Genomic DNA, 16,985 nt, shown 5'->3' on the forward strand with positions numbered 1-16,985 from the left:
GGAAATGAAAAAAAAGCTTGGGGTAGGAGATACTTACATCTGACAAATTAGATCTCAAAGTGAAGGACATAACAAGAGATAAGGAAGGCCACTTCATAATACTAAAGGGAGCAATCCAACAAGAAGAAATAACTCTGGTAAACATATATGCACCCAATACAGGAGCACCAAAATACATAAAAAAACTCCTGGAGGATATCAAGGACGAGATTGACAGCAATACAATCATATTAGGAGACTTTAATACCCCACTATCACCATTGGACAAATCCTCTAAACAAAAAATCAGCAAAGAAACATCAATCCTAAATGACTCACTAGACCAGATGGAATTAATTGACATCTTCAGAACATTTCACCCCAAAGCTTCAGAATATACATTCTTCTCAAGTGCACATGGGTCATTTTCAAAATAGACCATATGTTGGCACATAGGCAAAGTCTCTTCAAATTAAAGAAGATAGAAATCATATCAAGCATCTTCTCAGACCACAGTGGCATAAAACTGGAAATCAACTACAATAAAAACAACCGAATGAAATCAAACACATGGAGACTAAACAGCATGCTATTAAACAATGACTGGGTTACCAGAGAGTTCAAGGAAGAAATAAAAAACATCATGGCAACAAATGACAATGAAAACACTACAATCCAAAATCTATGGGACACAGCGAAAGCAGTCTTGAGAGGGAAGTACATAGCTCTACAAGCCTACTGCAAAAAACAAGAAACAATGGTAATAAATTACCTAACCCTATAACTCAAAGAGTTAGAAAAAGAGCAACAAGAAAAGCCCAGTGTAAGCAGAAGGAAAGAAATAATTAAGATCAGGGCGGAGATAAATGACATAAAGTCCAAAGAAACAATACAAAAGATCAACAAAACCAAGAGCTGGTTCTTTGAAAGGATAAACAAGATTGATGAACCTCTAGCTCACCAATCAGAAATGAAAGAGGTGAAATAACAACAGATCCCGGTAAAATACAAAAAATTGTTAAAAAATACTACGAACAACTCTATTCCAACAAACTGGACAACCTGGAGGAAATAGACATATTCCTAGAAAAATATAACCTTCCAAAACTCAATCAGGAAGAATCTGAACAGCTCCATATGACAGTAACTATGGAAGAAATTGAAGCAGTCACCAAAAACTTCTGGCAAACAAAAGCCCGGGGCCAGACGGCTTCACAGGAGAGTTTTACCAAACATTCAAGGAAGAACTACAACCTATACTCCTCAGACTATTCCAAAAAATTCAAGAGGAAGGAGCACTTCCAAGCTCCTTCCATGAAGCCAGCATCACCCTAATAGCAAAACCAAATAAAGACAACCCAATGAAGGAGAATTACAGGCCAATATCCCTCATGAACGTAGATGCCAAAATCCTCAACAATATTCTAGCAAATCAGATCCAGCAGTACATCAGAAAGATCATACACCATGACCAAGTTGGGTTTATCCCAGTTATGCAAGGATGGTACAATATCCATAAATCAATAAATGTGATACATCACATAAACAAACTGAGAGACAAAATTCACATAGTCACATCAATTGATGCGGAAAAACTATTTGACAAAATCCAACACCCTTTCTTGATAAAAACTCTCAACAAGGTGGGAATAGAAGGATCATACCTCAACATAATAAAAGCTATATATGATAAACCCACAGCCAACATCATACTCAATGGGCAAAAACAAAAACCATTTCCCCTAAGAACAGGAACAAGACAGGGATGCCCATTCTCACCACTCCTGTTCAACATAGTACTGGAAGTATTAGTCTTTGCAATTAGAGAAGAAGAAGAAATAAAAGGCATCCAAATTGGAAAAGAAGATGTAAAGCTGTCCTTATTTGTGGATGACATGATATTGTACATAAAAAACCCGTAAGACTGCATCAAAAAACTAATCGTCTTAATAAATGAATTCGGCAATGTAGCAGGATACAAAATTAATGCCAAGAAATCTATGGCATTTCTATACACCAACAGTGAACTTACAGAAAGAGAGACTAAAAAAGCAATCCCATTTACCATCACACCAAAAAAATTAAGATACTTAGGAATAAACCTAACCAAGGAGGTAAAAGACCTATACGCGGAAAACTACAGGACACTGAAAAAAGAGATAGAGGAAGATGTAAACAGATGGAAGAACATACCATGTTCATGGATTGGTAGAATCAACATCATTAAAATGTCCATACTACCCAAAGCAATCTATACATTCAATGCACTCCCCATTAAAATAACAACGGCATATTTCACAGACCTAGAAAGAACTGTCCAAAAATTCATCTGGAATGAAAAAAGACCCTGAATAGCCACAGCAATCCTGAGAAAGAAGAATAAAGTAGGAGGGATCTCAATACCAGATTTCAATCTGTATTACAAAGCCACTGTCCTCAAAACAGCCTTGTACTGGCACAAGAACAGACATATAGGTCAATGGAATAGAATAGAGAATCCAGATATCGACCCAAACCACTATGCACAATTAATATTTGACAAAGGAGGCATGAACATACAATGGAGTCAAGACATTCTCTTCAATAAATGGTGTTGGGAAAATTGGACAGATACATACAAAAAAATGAAACTAGATCACCAACTTACACCATACACAAATATAAACTCAAAATGGATACAGGACTTAAATATAAGATGGGAAACCATAAAAATAGTAGAGTAATACACAGGCAGCAAAATCTCAGACATATGCTAAAAGAACTTATTCACTGATACTGCCCCTAGGGAAACGGAAGCCAAAGAGAAAAGAAACAAATGGGACTACATCAAAATAAAAAGCTTTTGCACAGCAAAAGAAACCATCAACAAAACAACAAGAAACCCCACTGTATGGGAGAACATATTTGCAAATGGTATCACTGATAAAGGTTTAATCTCCAACATCTAAAGACAGCTTATACAACTTAATAAAAGGAAGATAAGTGATCCAATAAAAAATGGGAAATGAACCTAAATAGAATCTTTTTGAAAGAATAAAGAAGGAAGGCCAAGAGATACATGAATACATCCTCAAAGTCACTAATTATCTGAGAGATGCAAATCAAAACGACAATGCGATACCATCTCACACCTGTCAGAATGGCTATCATCAACAAATCAACAAATGACAAGTGTTGGCGAGGATGCGGAGAAAATGAACCCTCGTGCACTGCTAGTGGGAATGCAGACTGGTGCAGCCACTGTGGAGAACAGTATGGAGTTTCCTCAAAAAACTGAAAATGGAACTCCCATTTGACCCAGTAATCCCACTGCTAGGAATATATCCTAAGAAACTAGAAACACCAATCTGAAAGGATATATGCACCCTTATGTTCATAGCAGCACAATTTACAATAGCTAAGATTTGGAAACAGCCTAGGTGCCTGTCAGCAGATGACTGGATCAGAAAACTATGGTACATCTACACAATGGAATACTATGCTGACATAAAAAGAAGGAATTATTACCATTTGCAGGCACCTGGATGGAATTAGAGAACATTATGCTAAGTGAAATAAGCCAGTCAATGAAAGAAAAATACCACATGATCTCACTCATTTGGGGATAATGAAAAACATTATAAACTGATGAACAAAAAGATAGACACAGAGGCAGTAAAGCATCAAACAGAGTGTCTAATTACAGCAAGAAGGTTAGGGAGAGGAGCGGGAAATAAGAGATCAACTGAAGGACTTATACGCTTGCATATAAGAGTAACCAACGGATGCAAAACATTGGGGGGTGAGGGCATATATGGGAGTGGGTGGGGGGGACAATGGTAAGGTATGTACACATATAATACCTTAATAAAAAAAATTAAAAAAGAAAAAAAAAGAAATATACAAAGTCATGCAAATAAAGGGTCTGAATCCAAGAATACTGTACCCAGCAAGGATATCAATCAAAATCGAGTGGGATATAAGGAACTTCACAGACAAAAAAGGACTAAGGGAGTTTATTACCAACAAACCAGCAATGCAAGAATTGCTAAAGTGTCTGCTGTAAAAAGAAGAAGGACATGAAGAAGGAACACAAGCCCAAAGAATAAAAATGGCAACAAACAAGTACCTATCGATAACCACTTTAAATGTGAATGGATTAAATGCCCCAATCAAAATACATATGGTAGCTGAGTGGATAAGAAAACATGATCCTTATATCTGCTGTATACAAGAAACCCACCTCAGAACAAAGGACTCACACTGACTGATGGTGAGGGAATGGAAAAAGCTTTTTCAGGCAAATAGAAATAAGAAAAAAACCTGGGGTAGCAATACTTACATAAGACAAGTAAGACCTCAAAGTGAAGGCCATAACAAGAGATAAGGAAGGCCACTTCATAATACTAAAGCAAGCAATTCAACAAGAAGATATAACTCTGGTAAACATATAATGCACCCAATACAGGAGCACCCAAATACATGAAAAAACTTCTGGAGGATATCAAGGGAGAGATTGACAGCAACAAATTCATAGTAGGGGACTTTAATAGCCCACTAACACCACTGGACAAAACCTCTAAACAAAAAATCAGCAAAGAAACAGCAATCCTAAATGACTCACTAGATCAGTTGGAATTAACATCTTCAGATCATTTCACCCCAAAGACATAGAATATACATCCTTCTCAAGTGCACATGGGTCATTCTCAAAGATAGACCACATATTGGAACACAGGCAAAATTTTGTCAAATTCAAGAAGATATAAATCATATCAAGCATCTCCTCAGATCACAATGGCATAAAACTAGAAATTAAGCATAATAAAAACAATAAAAAATTCAAACACTTGGAGGCTAAATAGCATGCTATTAAACAACGATTGGGTTACCAAAGAAATCAAAGAAGAAACAAAAATCATCATGGCAACAAATGATAATGAAAACACAACAATCCAAAATCTATGGGACACCGTAAAAGCAGTTTTGAGGGGGAAGTTCATATCTCTACAGGCCTATCTCACAAAACAAGAAACAATGGTAATAAATTATATAACCCTACAACTCAAAGACTTAGAAGGAGAGCAACAAGAAAAGCCCAGTGTAAGCCGAAGGAAGGAAATAATAAAGATTACAGAGGAGATAAGCAACATAGAGACCAAAAAACAAAAACAAAAACAAAAACAAAAACCACAAGAAACAAAAAATCAATAAAACGAAGAGCTGGTTATTTGAAAGGATATACAAGATTGATGAACCTCTAGCCAGGCTCACCAAGAAGCAAAGAGAGAGGACCCAAATAAACAAAATCAGAAATGAAAGAGATGAAGTAACAACCAATTTCACAGAAATACAAACGATTATGAAAAAATACTATGAACAACTATATTCCAACAAAATGGACAACCTAGATGAAATGGACATATTCTTGGAAAAACACAAGCTCCCAAAACTCAATCAAGAAGAATAAAAAAACCTGAATAGGCTGATAACTACTAAAGAAATTGAAGCAGCGATAAAAAATCTTCCAGCAATCAAAAGCTCTGGTCCGGATGGCTTTACAGGGGAGTTCTCCCAAGCATTCAAAGAAGAACTAAAACCTATCCTCCTCAGACTATTCCAAAAAATTCATGAGGTAGGCATACTTCCAAGCTCTTTCTATGAAGTCAGCATTACCCTAATCCCAAAGCAGATAAAGACACCAGAAAAAAAGAGAACTACAGGCCAATATCCATGATGAACATAGATGCTAAAATTCTCAACAAAATACTAGCAAATAGGATTCAGCATTACATTACAAAGATCATACACTATGACCAAGTGGGATTTATTCTGGGGATTCAAGGATGTTACAATATCCAGAAATCAATAAATGTGATACATCACATAAACAAACTGAGAGACAAAAATCACATAATCATATCAATCGATGCAGAAAAAGGATTTGACAAAATCCAACACTCTTTTGTGATAAAATCTCTCAGCAAAGTGGGAATAGAAGGATCATACCTCAACATAATAAAAGCCTTATATGACAAACCTACAACCAACATCATATTCAATGTCCAAAAACTAAACTCATTTCCCCTAAGAACAGGAACAAGACAAGGATGCCCACTTTCACCACTCCTGTTCGATATAGTACAGAATATGCTAGCCATAGCGATCAGACAAGAAGAAGATATAAAAGGCGTGCAAAATGGCAATGAAGAAGTAAAACTGTCCTTATTCGCAGATGACATGATACTATACATAGAAAACCCTAAAGACTCCATCAAAAAACCACTAGACCTAATAAATGAATTTGTCAATGTAGCAGGATACAAAATTAACACCCAGAAATCTATGGCCTTTTTATACACCAATAATGAACTAACAGAAATAGAAACAAACAAACAAAAAATCCCATTTACCATAGCACCAAAGAAATTAAGATAACTAGGAATAAACTTAACTAAGGACATAAAAGACCTGTACTTGGCCCTAACCGGTTTGGCTCATTGGATAGACCATCAGCCTGCGGACTGAAAGGGCACATCCCCAGTAGGAGGTGTGTAGGAGGCAGCTGATCGATGTTTCTTTCTCATAGATGTTTCTAACTCGCTATCCCTCTCCCTTCCACTCTGTAAAAAAATCAATAAAATATATATATAAAAAAAGACCTGTACTTGGAAAACTTCAGGACATTGAAAAAAGAAATAGAGGAAGACATAAACAAATGCAAGAACATACCATGTTCATGGATTGGTAGAATCAACATCATTAAATTGTCCATACTACCCAAAGCAATCTACAGATTCAATGCAATCCCCATTGAAATACCAACGGCATATTTCAAAGATCTAGAACAAACTCTTCAAAAATTCATCTAAATATATATAAAAGCCTAAGCAATCATCGCAAATGAACGGACAACCAAACAGGCTGCATGGGGCAACCAGGCCGACAAGGGTTTAGTAAGGGACAACCAAACGACTGAGCAGCAGGCTGCGTGGGGTGACCAGGCCCACGGGAGGGGCAGTAGGGGACAACCAGGCTGGTGGGGGGGGGCAGTGAGGGGCGACCAGGCAGGCAGAGGGGGCAGTGATGGGTGACCAGGCCAGCAGGGGGCAGTTGGGGGCAACCAGGCCAGCATGGGGGGCATTAAGGGGTGACCAGGCTTGCAGGGAGCAGTTAGGGGCGACTAGGCTTGCGGGATGGCAGTTGGGGGCGACCAGACCAGTGGGGGAGGACAGTTGGGGGTGATTAGGCCAGCAGGGGGGGCAGTTAGGGGTGACCAGGCTGGTGGGGGCAGTTAGGGGCGATCAGGCTGGCAGGCAGGTGAGCAGTTAGGATCCAGTGGTCCCCGATTGTGAGAGGGATGTCCCGGATTAGAGAGGGTGCAGGCTGGGCTGGGGGACCCCCTCCCCCACCGTGCAGAATTTCCTGCACTGGGCCTCTAGTCTGGAATAAAAAAAGACCCTGAATAGCCACAGCAATCCTGAGAAAGAAGAGCAAAGTTGGAGGGATCTCATTACCAGATATCAAGCAACATTACAAAGCAACGTTTCTCAAAACTGCCTGGTACTGGCACAAGAACAGACATATAGACCAATGGAACAGAACAGAGAACCCAGAAATTGACCCAAGCCATTATGCTCAATTAATATTTGACAAAGGAGGAAAGAGCATATAATGGAGTCAAAACAGTCTCTTTAATAAATGGTGCTGGGTAATTTGGACAGATACATGCAAAAAAATGAAACTAGACCACCAACTTACACCATACACAAAAACAAACTCAAAATGGCTAAAGGACTTGAATGTAAGATAGGAAATCATAAAAATCCTACAAGACTCCATAGGCAGCAAAAAAGCAGACATATGTCATAGCAATATCTTTACAGACACAGCCCCTAGGGCAGTGGTCGGCAAACTGCGGCTTGCGAGCCGCGGTTTGCTGCTCTGTTGACTGAGTTTGCCAACCACTGGGATAGGGGTTTAATCACAAGGAACAACAACAGCCTGTAATTATTGGAATCGAGAGTCTAGGTCAGTGGTCGGCAAACTCATTAGTCAACAGAGCGGCAAACCGCAGCTCGCGAGCTGCATATGGCTCGCGAGCCGCAGTTTGCCGACCACTGCCCTAGGGCAATGGAGACTAAGGAGAAAATAGACAAATGGGACTACATAAAAATAAAAAGCTTCTGCACAGCAAAAGAAACCATCAACAAAACAACAAGAAAGCCCACTGCATGGGAGAACATATTTGCCAATGATATTTCTGATAAGGGTTTAATCTCCAAAATTTACAGAGAACTCATACAACTTAACAAAAGGAAGATAAATGATCCAATCAAAAAATGGTCAAAGGATCTAAATAGACACTTTTCGAAAGAGGACATACAGAAGGCCCAGAGATATATGAAAACATGCTCAAAGTCACTAATCATCCAAGAGATGCAAATCAAAACAACAATGAGATACCATCTCACACCTGTCAGAATGGCTATCATCAACAAATCAACAAACGACAAGTGCTGGCAAGGATGTGGAGAAAATGAACCCTCGTGCACTGCTGGTGGGAATGCAGACTGGTGCAGCCACTGTGGAGAACAGTATGGAGTTTCTTGAAAACATTAAAAATGGAACTCCCATTTGATCCAGTAATCCCACTTCTAGGACTATATCCCAAGAAAACAGAAACACCAATCAGAAAGGATATATGCACCCCTATGTTCATAGCAGCACAATTTACAATAGCTAAGATTTGGAAACAGCCTAAGTGCCCATCAGCAGATGAGTGGGTTAAAAAACTGTGGTACATCTACACAACGGAATACTATGCTGCTATTAAAAAGAATGAACTTTTACCATTTGCAACAGCATGAATGGACTGGAGAGCATTATGCTAAGTGAAATAAGCCAGTTGGAGAAAGATAAATATCACATGATCTCACTCATATGTGGGATATAATGATCAACATTATTTGATGAACAAGAATAGATCGATCTAAAGAAAAATGATAGGGGAAAGGTGTTATAGAGCAACCAAAGGACTTATATGCATGCATATTAGCGTAACCAATAGACACAGACACTGGGGCAGTGGGGGCTTGCCCGGGCTGGGAAGGGATGGGGGAGGGGTTCAATTGGGGAAAAAGGAGACATATGTAAATCTTTAGACAATAAAAAAAATACATAAACTGATGAACAAAAACAGATCTAGAGACAGAGAAGCATCAATCAGACTGTCAAACCGCAGAGGGAAGGTAGGGGAGGGTGGGGGTAGGGCAGCGAGATCAACCAAAGGCTTGTATCCATGCATATAAGCCTAAGCAATGGACACAGACACCAGGGGGTTGAGGGCATGAGTGGGGGTGTGTGGGGGCAATGGGGGGATAAGGACACATATGTAATACCTTAATGAATAAAGAAAAAAAAGAAAGTAAGAGTTCACACAGAAATTTCTGAGGGTAAGAAGAAAATGTGCTCTAAAAATCCTGATCATAATAGTTCAAATAATAACGGGGATAAAAAAGGCTGATGGAGATTAAAGCCCGTTCTCAAAAAGAAAACAAAGTAGTCAGGACAAGGAATTGAGGTTCCCCACATTGAAAAATAAGGAGGATGAGGAGACCAGATCCTCAGTTGAAAAAGAAAACCAAAAATTCAAGGGTCAAGAAAATGGCCGGCTACATGATAAAGATAAGAAATGTGATCAGGAGTCAAGCCCCGGAACAGATGAGGCAAAAGTGGATGAGTGCATTGTATAAGAGTCTTATTTCCATCTGTCTCCAGTTTTAAGTTTCAGAGACTTGTTGATGAATCTCCTTTATGTTGTTTTCCTCTTTTCATTGTTATTGGGTTGTTTTATGCTTGTCCTTTTTTTTTAATGTGGATTTTATTGAGTTGATCTTTTGATAATCTGCAATCTGTATAATTTGTACTATTAAAGTTTTTGTAAACTTGAAAAAAAAATTTCCGTATGTTATTTATTAATTATTTATTGTCAGTCTATTCTGACTAGAATGCAAGCTCCATGGTGGCAGAGGTACCATCTGTCTTGTTTACCACTGAATCCACAGCACTTAGAATGCCTGGCACATAATAGGTCCTCAAAAAAAATTTGTTCAGTAAATTTGATCAATCAGAAAAAGAATGAGACAGTTTTCGTTGGTTCTTGGTCACAATGATTTTCTCTCTGATTCCATTGTATCCACAGAGCAAGGTCTTTTAAGGTCTGAGCTTATAGTCAGTGTTGACTTGGAATGGTGAGAGAGTGGCCATAAAGAGATACACTTACCCAGAGAGAATATTTCCCACAGCAAGACGCCAAATGACCACACATCACTCTGAGTAGTATAAACCTTATCAAAAATGGCTTCAGGTGCCATCCACTTAAGGGGGAGTCTTGCCTAGAAAACCAAAATGGGAGAGAGCCATGAAAATAACATCCATGACACCAACAGAGCCCAAGAGCCTGAGCTTAGGGCATTGTGCCAGTGAACCTTGCACTTACATCTCCTTTCCAGACATAGTCGGGGTCTTTGTAGATGTCTCTGGCCAAACCAAAGTCACAGATCTTCACAATGTTATTATCAGCCAGAAGGATGTTCCGAGCAGCCAAGTCCCTATGAATACACTAAAGAAAAGAGACAAATGTGGCTCAGATAATTGCTAGACCCTAGGATGGTACAGGTTTACTGATTCTCAGCAAGGAGAAATGCTGGGTACTAAGTATGGAGGGGAAAGGAATTAACATTCAGAACAGGGAAGTGTCTTAGAAGTGCTCAGCCTGAGAAAATGTGATTAAGCTAAAATTTACTGAGACTGATGAGTTGGTCTGTTCTGAAATCTGGCTGGGTGGGCAGAATCTCCATTACATGGAATGATTCCTCCCATTTGGCTACCACTAATATGTTTTGTCCTATGAACCCTAGAACATAAATCTATTCTTTCCAATGCATTCTACTGCTAGTAACATGGGTCACAGAGACCCTTCCTTTCCCTCATTTGAACCATTGCAATGGTGTCCTAACTGTTATCTGTGCCTCTAGCCTAGCCCCATGAACTACTCAATGGTCCACTCTAGTCCTAAAGTCCAATTCCTTAAACATAAACCTGAGTTTGCTCCTACTTAAAATCTTTTATTTTGGGGTGATTGGAAACCATCAAAGTTCAAATTTCTTTGTATGATGTTCAAAGCTTTTTATAATCAATGTCAAGCTCTCTGTTTAGCTACAGTTCCTCATCCCCACACCTCCATGCATCCTATGCTCTAGTCTTGAGAACTATAGAAAATTTCCTTGTTTTCAAGTTGTCATGATATTGCTTAAATACAAAGTCCTCTGAAAAGACAATAAATTCTCTAGACTTCCTTCCATATAGTCACAAAGCACTTATTTCATACTTCTCTCATAGGATCCAACCTATTTTGTTATATATAGTATCTGTCTACATCAGTGGATTCTTAGGAAAAAGAATTAGTATATTTAATGTCTGTATCTCCAGCTGTTAATATAGGTAACATAATAAGCAATCAACATATATTTGCTGAAAATATTTATTCCAATATATAATAACCTACACTACTGGAATGAAATATTCCAGGCATCTCTCAGATTGGAGTTTGAAAAGTAAGTCCCTAACAACTGTAGGTAGGCAGATGAGTAGCTGTCTGAACATATATGAATTAATCAAAGAACAATTCAAAAAAGAAAGACAAACAAGCTATTATGGATACTGGTATCATGGAAATCTACCTCCCCTACCTCCATAAACCAGGGGTCCTCAAACTACGGCCCACGGGCCACATGTGGCCTGCCGAGGACATTTATCCGGCCCGCCGGGTGCCGCTGCCTGTCCTGCTTAGCAGCCGACTCATCCTGGGCCCGCAGTGCGCATAGGAATTTGTTCATAGTTTTTTTTTAAACTATAGTCTGGTCCTCCAACGGTCTGAGGGACAGTGAACTGGCCCCCTGTTTAAAAAGTTTGAGGACCCCTGTTAAACAGTAAAAATGAAAGAAAAGGAAGAATAAACACTCACTTTTCTGGAAGCAAGGAACTCCATGCCCTTGGCCACTTGAAAGCTATAGCAGATCAGATCCTCCAAGGTGAGGGGGTGCTTGTAAAGATTATTTGAATCTAGAGAAGTGAAAGAAGGTTGGAGAAAAAGGCCAGAGGTTGAAAACTTCTCCATAAGTCTGTAGAAATAGCAGTAGGGAAGAGATAGGAAGAAAGACCTGCCTTCCATAAAAGGTTGCAAAATGGAGGCCAAAATTTTTGACAACAGGACCTTGACTGATCTTACTCTACTATGACCTCTTGTGTTTTTCTAAATGATGGGCATATACTCTTCTGAAGCAAAATAATCTATAAGATCATCTTTAGGGATTCAACAGCTCATACCTTGACTATTCTCCCCCCAAAAACAATTTTTTTGAATATATGATTTTTCCAGATTTTGTTGCCAATTCTGGGTGCAAAAGATAATCTGGAAGATATATATGGGGTGCCAAAGTTTGGAAAGTTTTAGGAAATTCCCATAATTCATGGCCAGAACAGGTCTGAGTTTTTAAAATCACAATGCTTGGTCACTATATACCACACTCTTTGCTAGATCACTTTCCCCCAATTTAGGTTAATAGATGCAAAGTTCAAAAATTCCTTCTGCTCTTTCTGATATTCTACCAGCAATATATTAGGATTATAAGGGCCTTTACAAAGACTCTAGTCCAGATATCTACTGTAATTTTACAAATAGAGAAAGTAAAGCCTAGAGAGGAGATATAACTTATCCAAGGTCACAAATTATATCAGTGGTAGAGCCAGTAATAAAACCCCAATCTTCTCATTCTCAGGACAGTATATGGCCCATCATGCATTGAATCCAGACACAGTTTATTTGTGACCAAAAGTAAAATAAGAGGAACAGAACCAGAAGTATCAGGGGCACCAGTGGATGCCAGTGTCAGGCAGAATAAGACAAGTGTAACTCAAAGTGAATGCTTTCACCTGTCAGTCCAAACCAGGTGTGTAGGGTAACATGGAAAGAAGTAGGCTACCTGAGCCTACTCTTAGTTAGCTGAGCCAGATCAATATTGAGATGGTACATGCTGGTGCACCTATAATACTTGCTTATATAAGCCTCACCAATGGACACAGACAATAGGGGCGTGAGGGCATGAGTGGGGGGTGGGGGGCAATAGGAGGATAATGACACATATATAATACCTTAATCAATAAAGAAAAAATATGTAAAAAAATCTATTTTTATTGGTGAATAGTTATTCTTACAAGCTCTCCAAGTGCCCTTTCTACTGCAGTTATCATATCCCTGCCCAGATTTTACCATGATCCAGATACCCCATGATCCTGTTCCAGAGCTACATCAGGCATCTATTCTGATTGCTCATTAACTGTGCCAATATTTGTTAAATATTTTAATATCTGTAAAATGTTTACATAGCAACAGCCATTTATCAATACCTTACACATCTGTTAAATATTTTGACTATCAGGCAGTATATGTTAAGTATAATTTATATTATCCCTATGCTGAGTGTCAGTTTTATCTTCTGTCAAATGGATATAAGCATACCTATTTATCTCACAGGTAAGTTATAAAGCTCAAGGAAATAATTTATTGGAAAGTGCTTTGGAAACTGAAAAGATAGACCAATGTTGGAGACTGTCATTGTAAACTACTTCTGTTTGCTGACAGAAGTGCAAGTTGAGTTCAGAAACAAATGTCCTCCAAGCTGCATATCAACAGTTACAGAGGAAGACATGGTTTTCTGGATCACCTCCCTCAACCCCCGGTATAACCTTTCTGGGAAGGGGCCTACTCTCCCAACCAAACCCTATCCTCAAACCTCTAATAGCCTTGAGTGTTAGTCAGAAAATTACCCCACATACCTATTCGGTGGGTTATTGTGACCCCCAGAAGGTGGCGGCTACTTTCTTCCTCCTCGTCAGATTCACTATAGCTCTTGTCCTCAATGAAACCAGAGCTGGCGGAACTTCCTGTGCTAGTCACACTCTCTAGACGGTGGTTAATCAGCTGGGTGGGCTTGCAGTCAGAATCATGAGAAATCTTCACCTTTTTATCCAGATTGAGTAGGACCTGAAAGTTTAAATAGATCCTCAGAGATGAAAGAGACTTAAAAATTATCAATTCTGTCCTACCCTTTGTTTCCATTAGGGAAACTGAAGTCTAAGGAGGTGTAAGGAAATTGCTCAGACAGAAAGGCTTGGCGGAAGCTGAGAATGCTGACTACTAGTATAGGGTTCTGTTCCATGCTCTATAATGTCAGTTGACTAATCCCTGCTGAGAGGAAACATCCCAGATATGCTGTTGAAGAAGTTTCCTTGCCCAACAAGTCAGCAGGCTTTCACGGAGCCAGTATATTTGGTGGCATGTGGTACCCCCAAAGTGCCTGAGCTCTGTGCTTAAAATTGATCATATGTCATAAAAAGAAGACACCCTCTCTTATTAATTAATTACCATTACTCCTTGTACTTTTGCTAAATTTAGAGTAGAGGAAGAACTTGTGGTTTGAGTTAGCAAATTGCTAGCTGGATTCAGAATACCAAGTCAGATGACACCCTAGATTCTGGGGGTTCTTTTCTGAATTCATAAAAAAAGTCAGGTATTTTCTAAATAAAGCAGTGAATGGCACAGTGCTTTGCAGTACTTTGAGAAATAGAGGCAGCTGACCTTTCTCCAGAGAAAAGGTCAGTGCAGTATGTCCATCTACAGAGAGTAGAAAAGTGAGAAGAGGGGAATATTGACATGTTGGTGACATATGCCCGTGACCATTTCCTCAGGGCTGGAAATTACCCAAATGAAAGGTCCTTATAATTGTACACTTGAAATTTTGTCACACTAACATTTAATATTTTAAAAAATTCTTTTTCCCAGAGCCAGCCTAGGTGCTTCATGAAGCTCCCAGAGCTTCATGTAATATTAGAGAGCTCAAGTTGATGTCTATGAAAGAATAAAGTCATGATGGGAATTGGGCAATCTAACTACTCTGGATGTCATGTTTTAAACTGAGGGTGACACTAACCAATGATATAATTTCAGCCAATGCCAGAAGAATGCTGAAGAGATCATTGAGTTCAAGGCTGTATTAGATATATAAATGCATGCCCTACCTCCCCTGACCAGTAGTATTTTTGCCTTTGCTTTTCCACTCTTCTCTCTCTTTTTATAATTAGAAAATTTCAGATAGTATTAAAAATAACAATAGATTGTACAGTTCAGTTGGGGAAACCTACCTTGGAAGCAATAAAATCTCCTCTCTTCCCTCTCAGAAAGTTGGCCAGATTTCCATATTTGCAGAATTCTACAATGACCATCAAAGGACCTACCAAAAGTAATGACCATAGTCATCTTTCCAGAAATATAAAGGGTAGCCAATTCTTGGGCTGGCCTTGTCCTGGTAACCTGTTGACTCACACAGGATTTCTCTAGGTATAAACCAGTTGACTGAATACTTGTGCTGAATACAATAGTGATTTATCCCAGAAACAGCTGGCTGGCTGAGAGTTGGCTGAGGGAAGATTTGGCAGAAGGGGGGAAGTAAGGCCAATAAACCACAATGGACTTTACCGTGGCGTTCTGTAGGCTGGCTAATGCGAATGACATAGAAATGAGTATGACGAGCATCTGACCACATGCAGCTAACAGTCCAGTGATGAAGGCAAAGGAGTACCCAACTAGCTGGATAGTTCATCCATTTAGTAACTGGGGCTCCTGTTTCTATCCTCCACACTATCATATGTTATATGTAGTTGCGCAGCACCATGGCCCGACTACACTCTCCAAACCCCTTGCTTAGTGCCTCAGACAAAATTAGAAGGGCTCATAAAATGTTTAAAATAAAATTAGATGAAAAAGACAACTTTTCAGTAGCACAGTAATAGAGGAACAACTAAATGGCTTTTGGTGTAGTTGAGAGGATGACTTCAAATCTGTAAAAAGACAGGGGTTGTAGATCTTCTTATTGACTAAGTGGGAGAAACTCCTTCTCAGGCTATGGTGCTAACCTAAGAAGGTGAAAGCTAAGATAGATATCAAAAGATGGTCTATGGAATCCCCTTCCCTGAATGTTTGCATACCTCCTTAGCACTCAAATGTTTTCTCTTCAACTAATGTATCAAAGATTCCATTGGATGTCCAAGTTGGCAAGAATTTTAGAGATATATTCAATCCCTTTATATTGTACAGTATTTCTAGGAACAGGGGTCAAAGAACATGGATTCTGGATATCCCATGCATTGCAAGGAGTCCTCTAAGTTAGAAGACCTCACATCTCACATACAGTACATTGAGGCCTGTCTAAATCAGGTCACAGCTTGTGTTTGAGTGCTCTGACCCTTAGAGGGATGTTCTGGCCAGGTATGGAAGACTCCTTACCTCCAGGTTTGGTGCAGGCACCTAGCAAGTTAACCACATTGAGGTGGTGACCAATGTGAATGAGGATCTTCAATTCTGACATCAAAGCCTTAAACTCACTGGAAGTTGCACAATCTGCTTGAAACAAACACAGTAATGCACAAAAGAATTGTTTCTCCTGGGAGAGACTGCATGAGTATAGGAGATCCTGTTTAATGCTAAAGAATCCTGGCAGAAATATCCATAACACAATGATTAGTTTTTGTGCTTTCAAAACAATATTATAAATGGAATAATAATATCTTCATGTGCACTAGCCTGCCTAGATGTTGAGATTTATGTACTAACAGCTTTAACCACTTTTCTACTTTTAAATTTTGAAAAGGATATTTTTCGATAGCTACTTCTTTTGTGATAAATTATTTCTGCATTACTATCCTGGAAGAGGTAATTGGTGAACTGGCCAAGTTTGATTTAAGCATTTTTCTGTGTGGAGTCAGGACATGGATTGGATCATATTAGGGTGTTTAAAAATACACAAATTTTTCTATTCAAGATAGGAACTACACTACAAGCTTATGTAGCCCAACCAATGCAGAATCCAGTTGGAAATTTATTGAAACATCATTTACATTTCTATATC

The 16,985-nt window shown here is 39.0% G+C and overlaps 1 protein-coding gene across 1 annotated transcript in view; it reads right to left on the reverse strand.

Annotated features, from left to right (window-relative positions):
- LOC308239277 (vascular endothelial growth factor receptor kdr-like) overlaps window positions 1-16,985 on the reverse strand; it is a gene marked incomplete at both ends in the record, with an annotated part of 686,009 nt that overhangs the window by 295,464 nt on the left and 373,560 nt on the right. Inside the window, 6 exons of the mRNA XM_080652065.1 lie at window positions 10,244-10,355; window positions 10,460-10,582; window positions 11,987-12,084; window positions 13,858-14,065; window positions 15,223-15,311; window positions 16,364-16,477. Coding sequence (XP_080508191.1) covers window positions 10,244-10,355; window positions 10,460-10,582; window positions 11,987-12,084; window positions 13,858-14,065; window positions 15,223-15,311; window positions 16,364-16,477 — 744 coding nt within the window. The remainder of the gene's footprint in view (window positions 1-10,243; window positions 10,356-10,459; window positions 10,583-11,986; window positions 12,085-13,857; window positions 14,066-15,222; window positions 15,312-16,363; window positions 16,478-16,985) is intronic.

Source organism: Plecotus auritus (assembly GCF_963455305.1).
Source record: "Plecotus auritus genome assembly, chromosome: X".
Lineage (NCBI taxonomy): Eukaryota > Metazoa > Chordata > Mammalia > Chiroptera > Vespertilionidae > Plecotus > Plecotus auritus.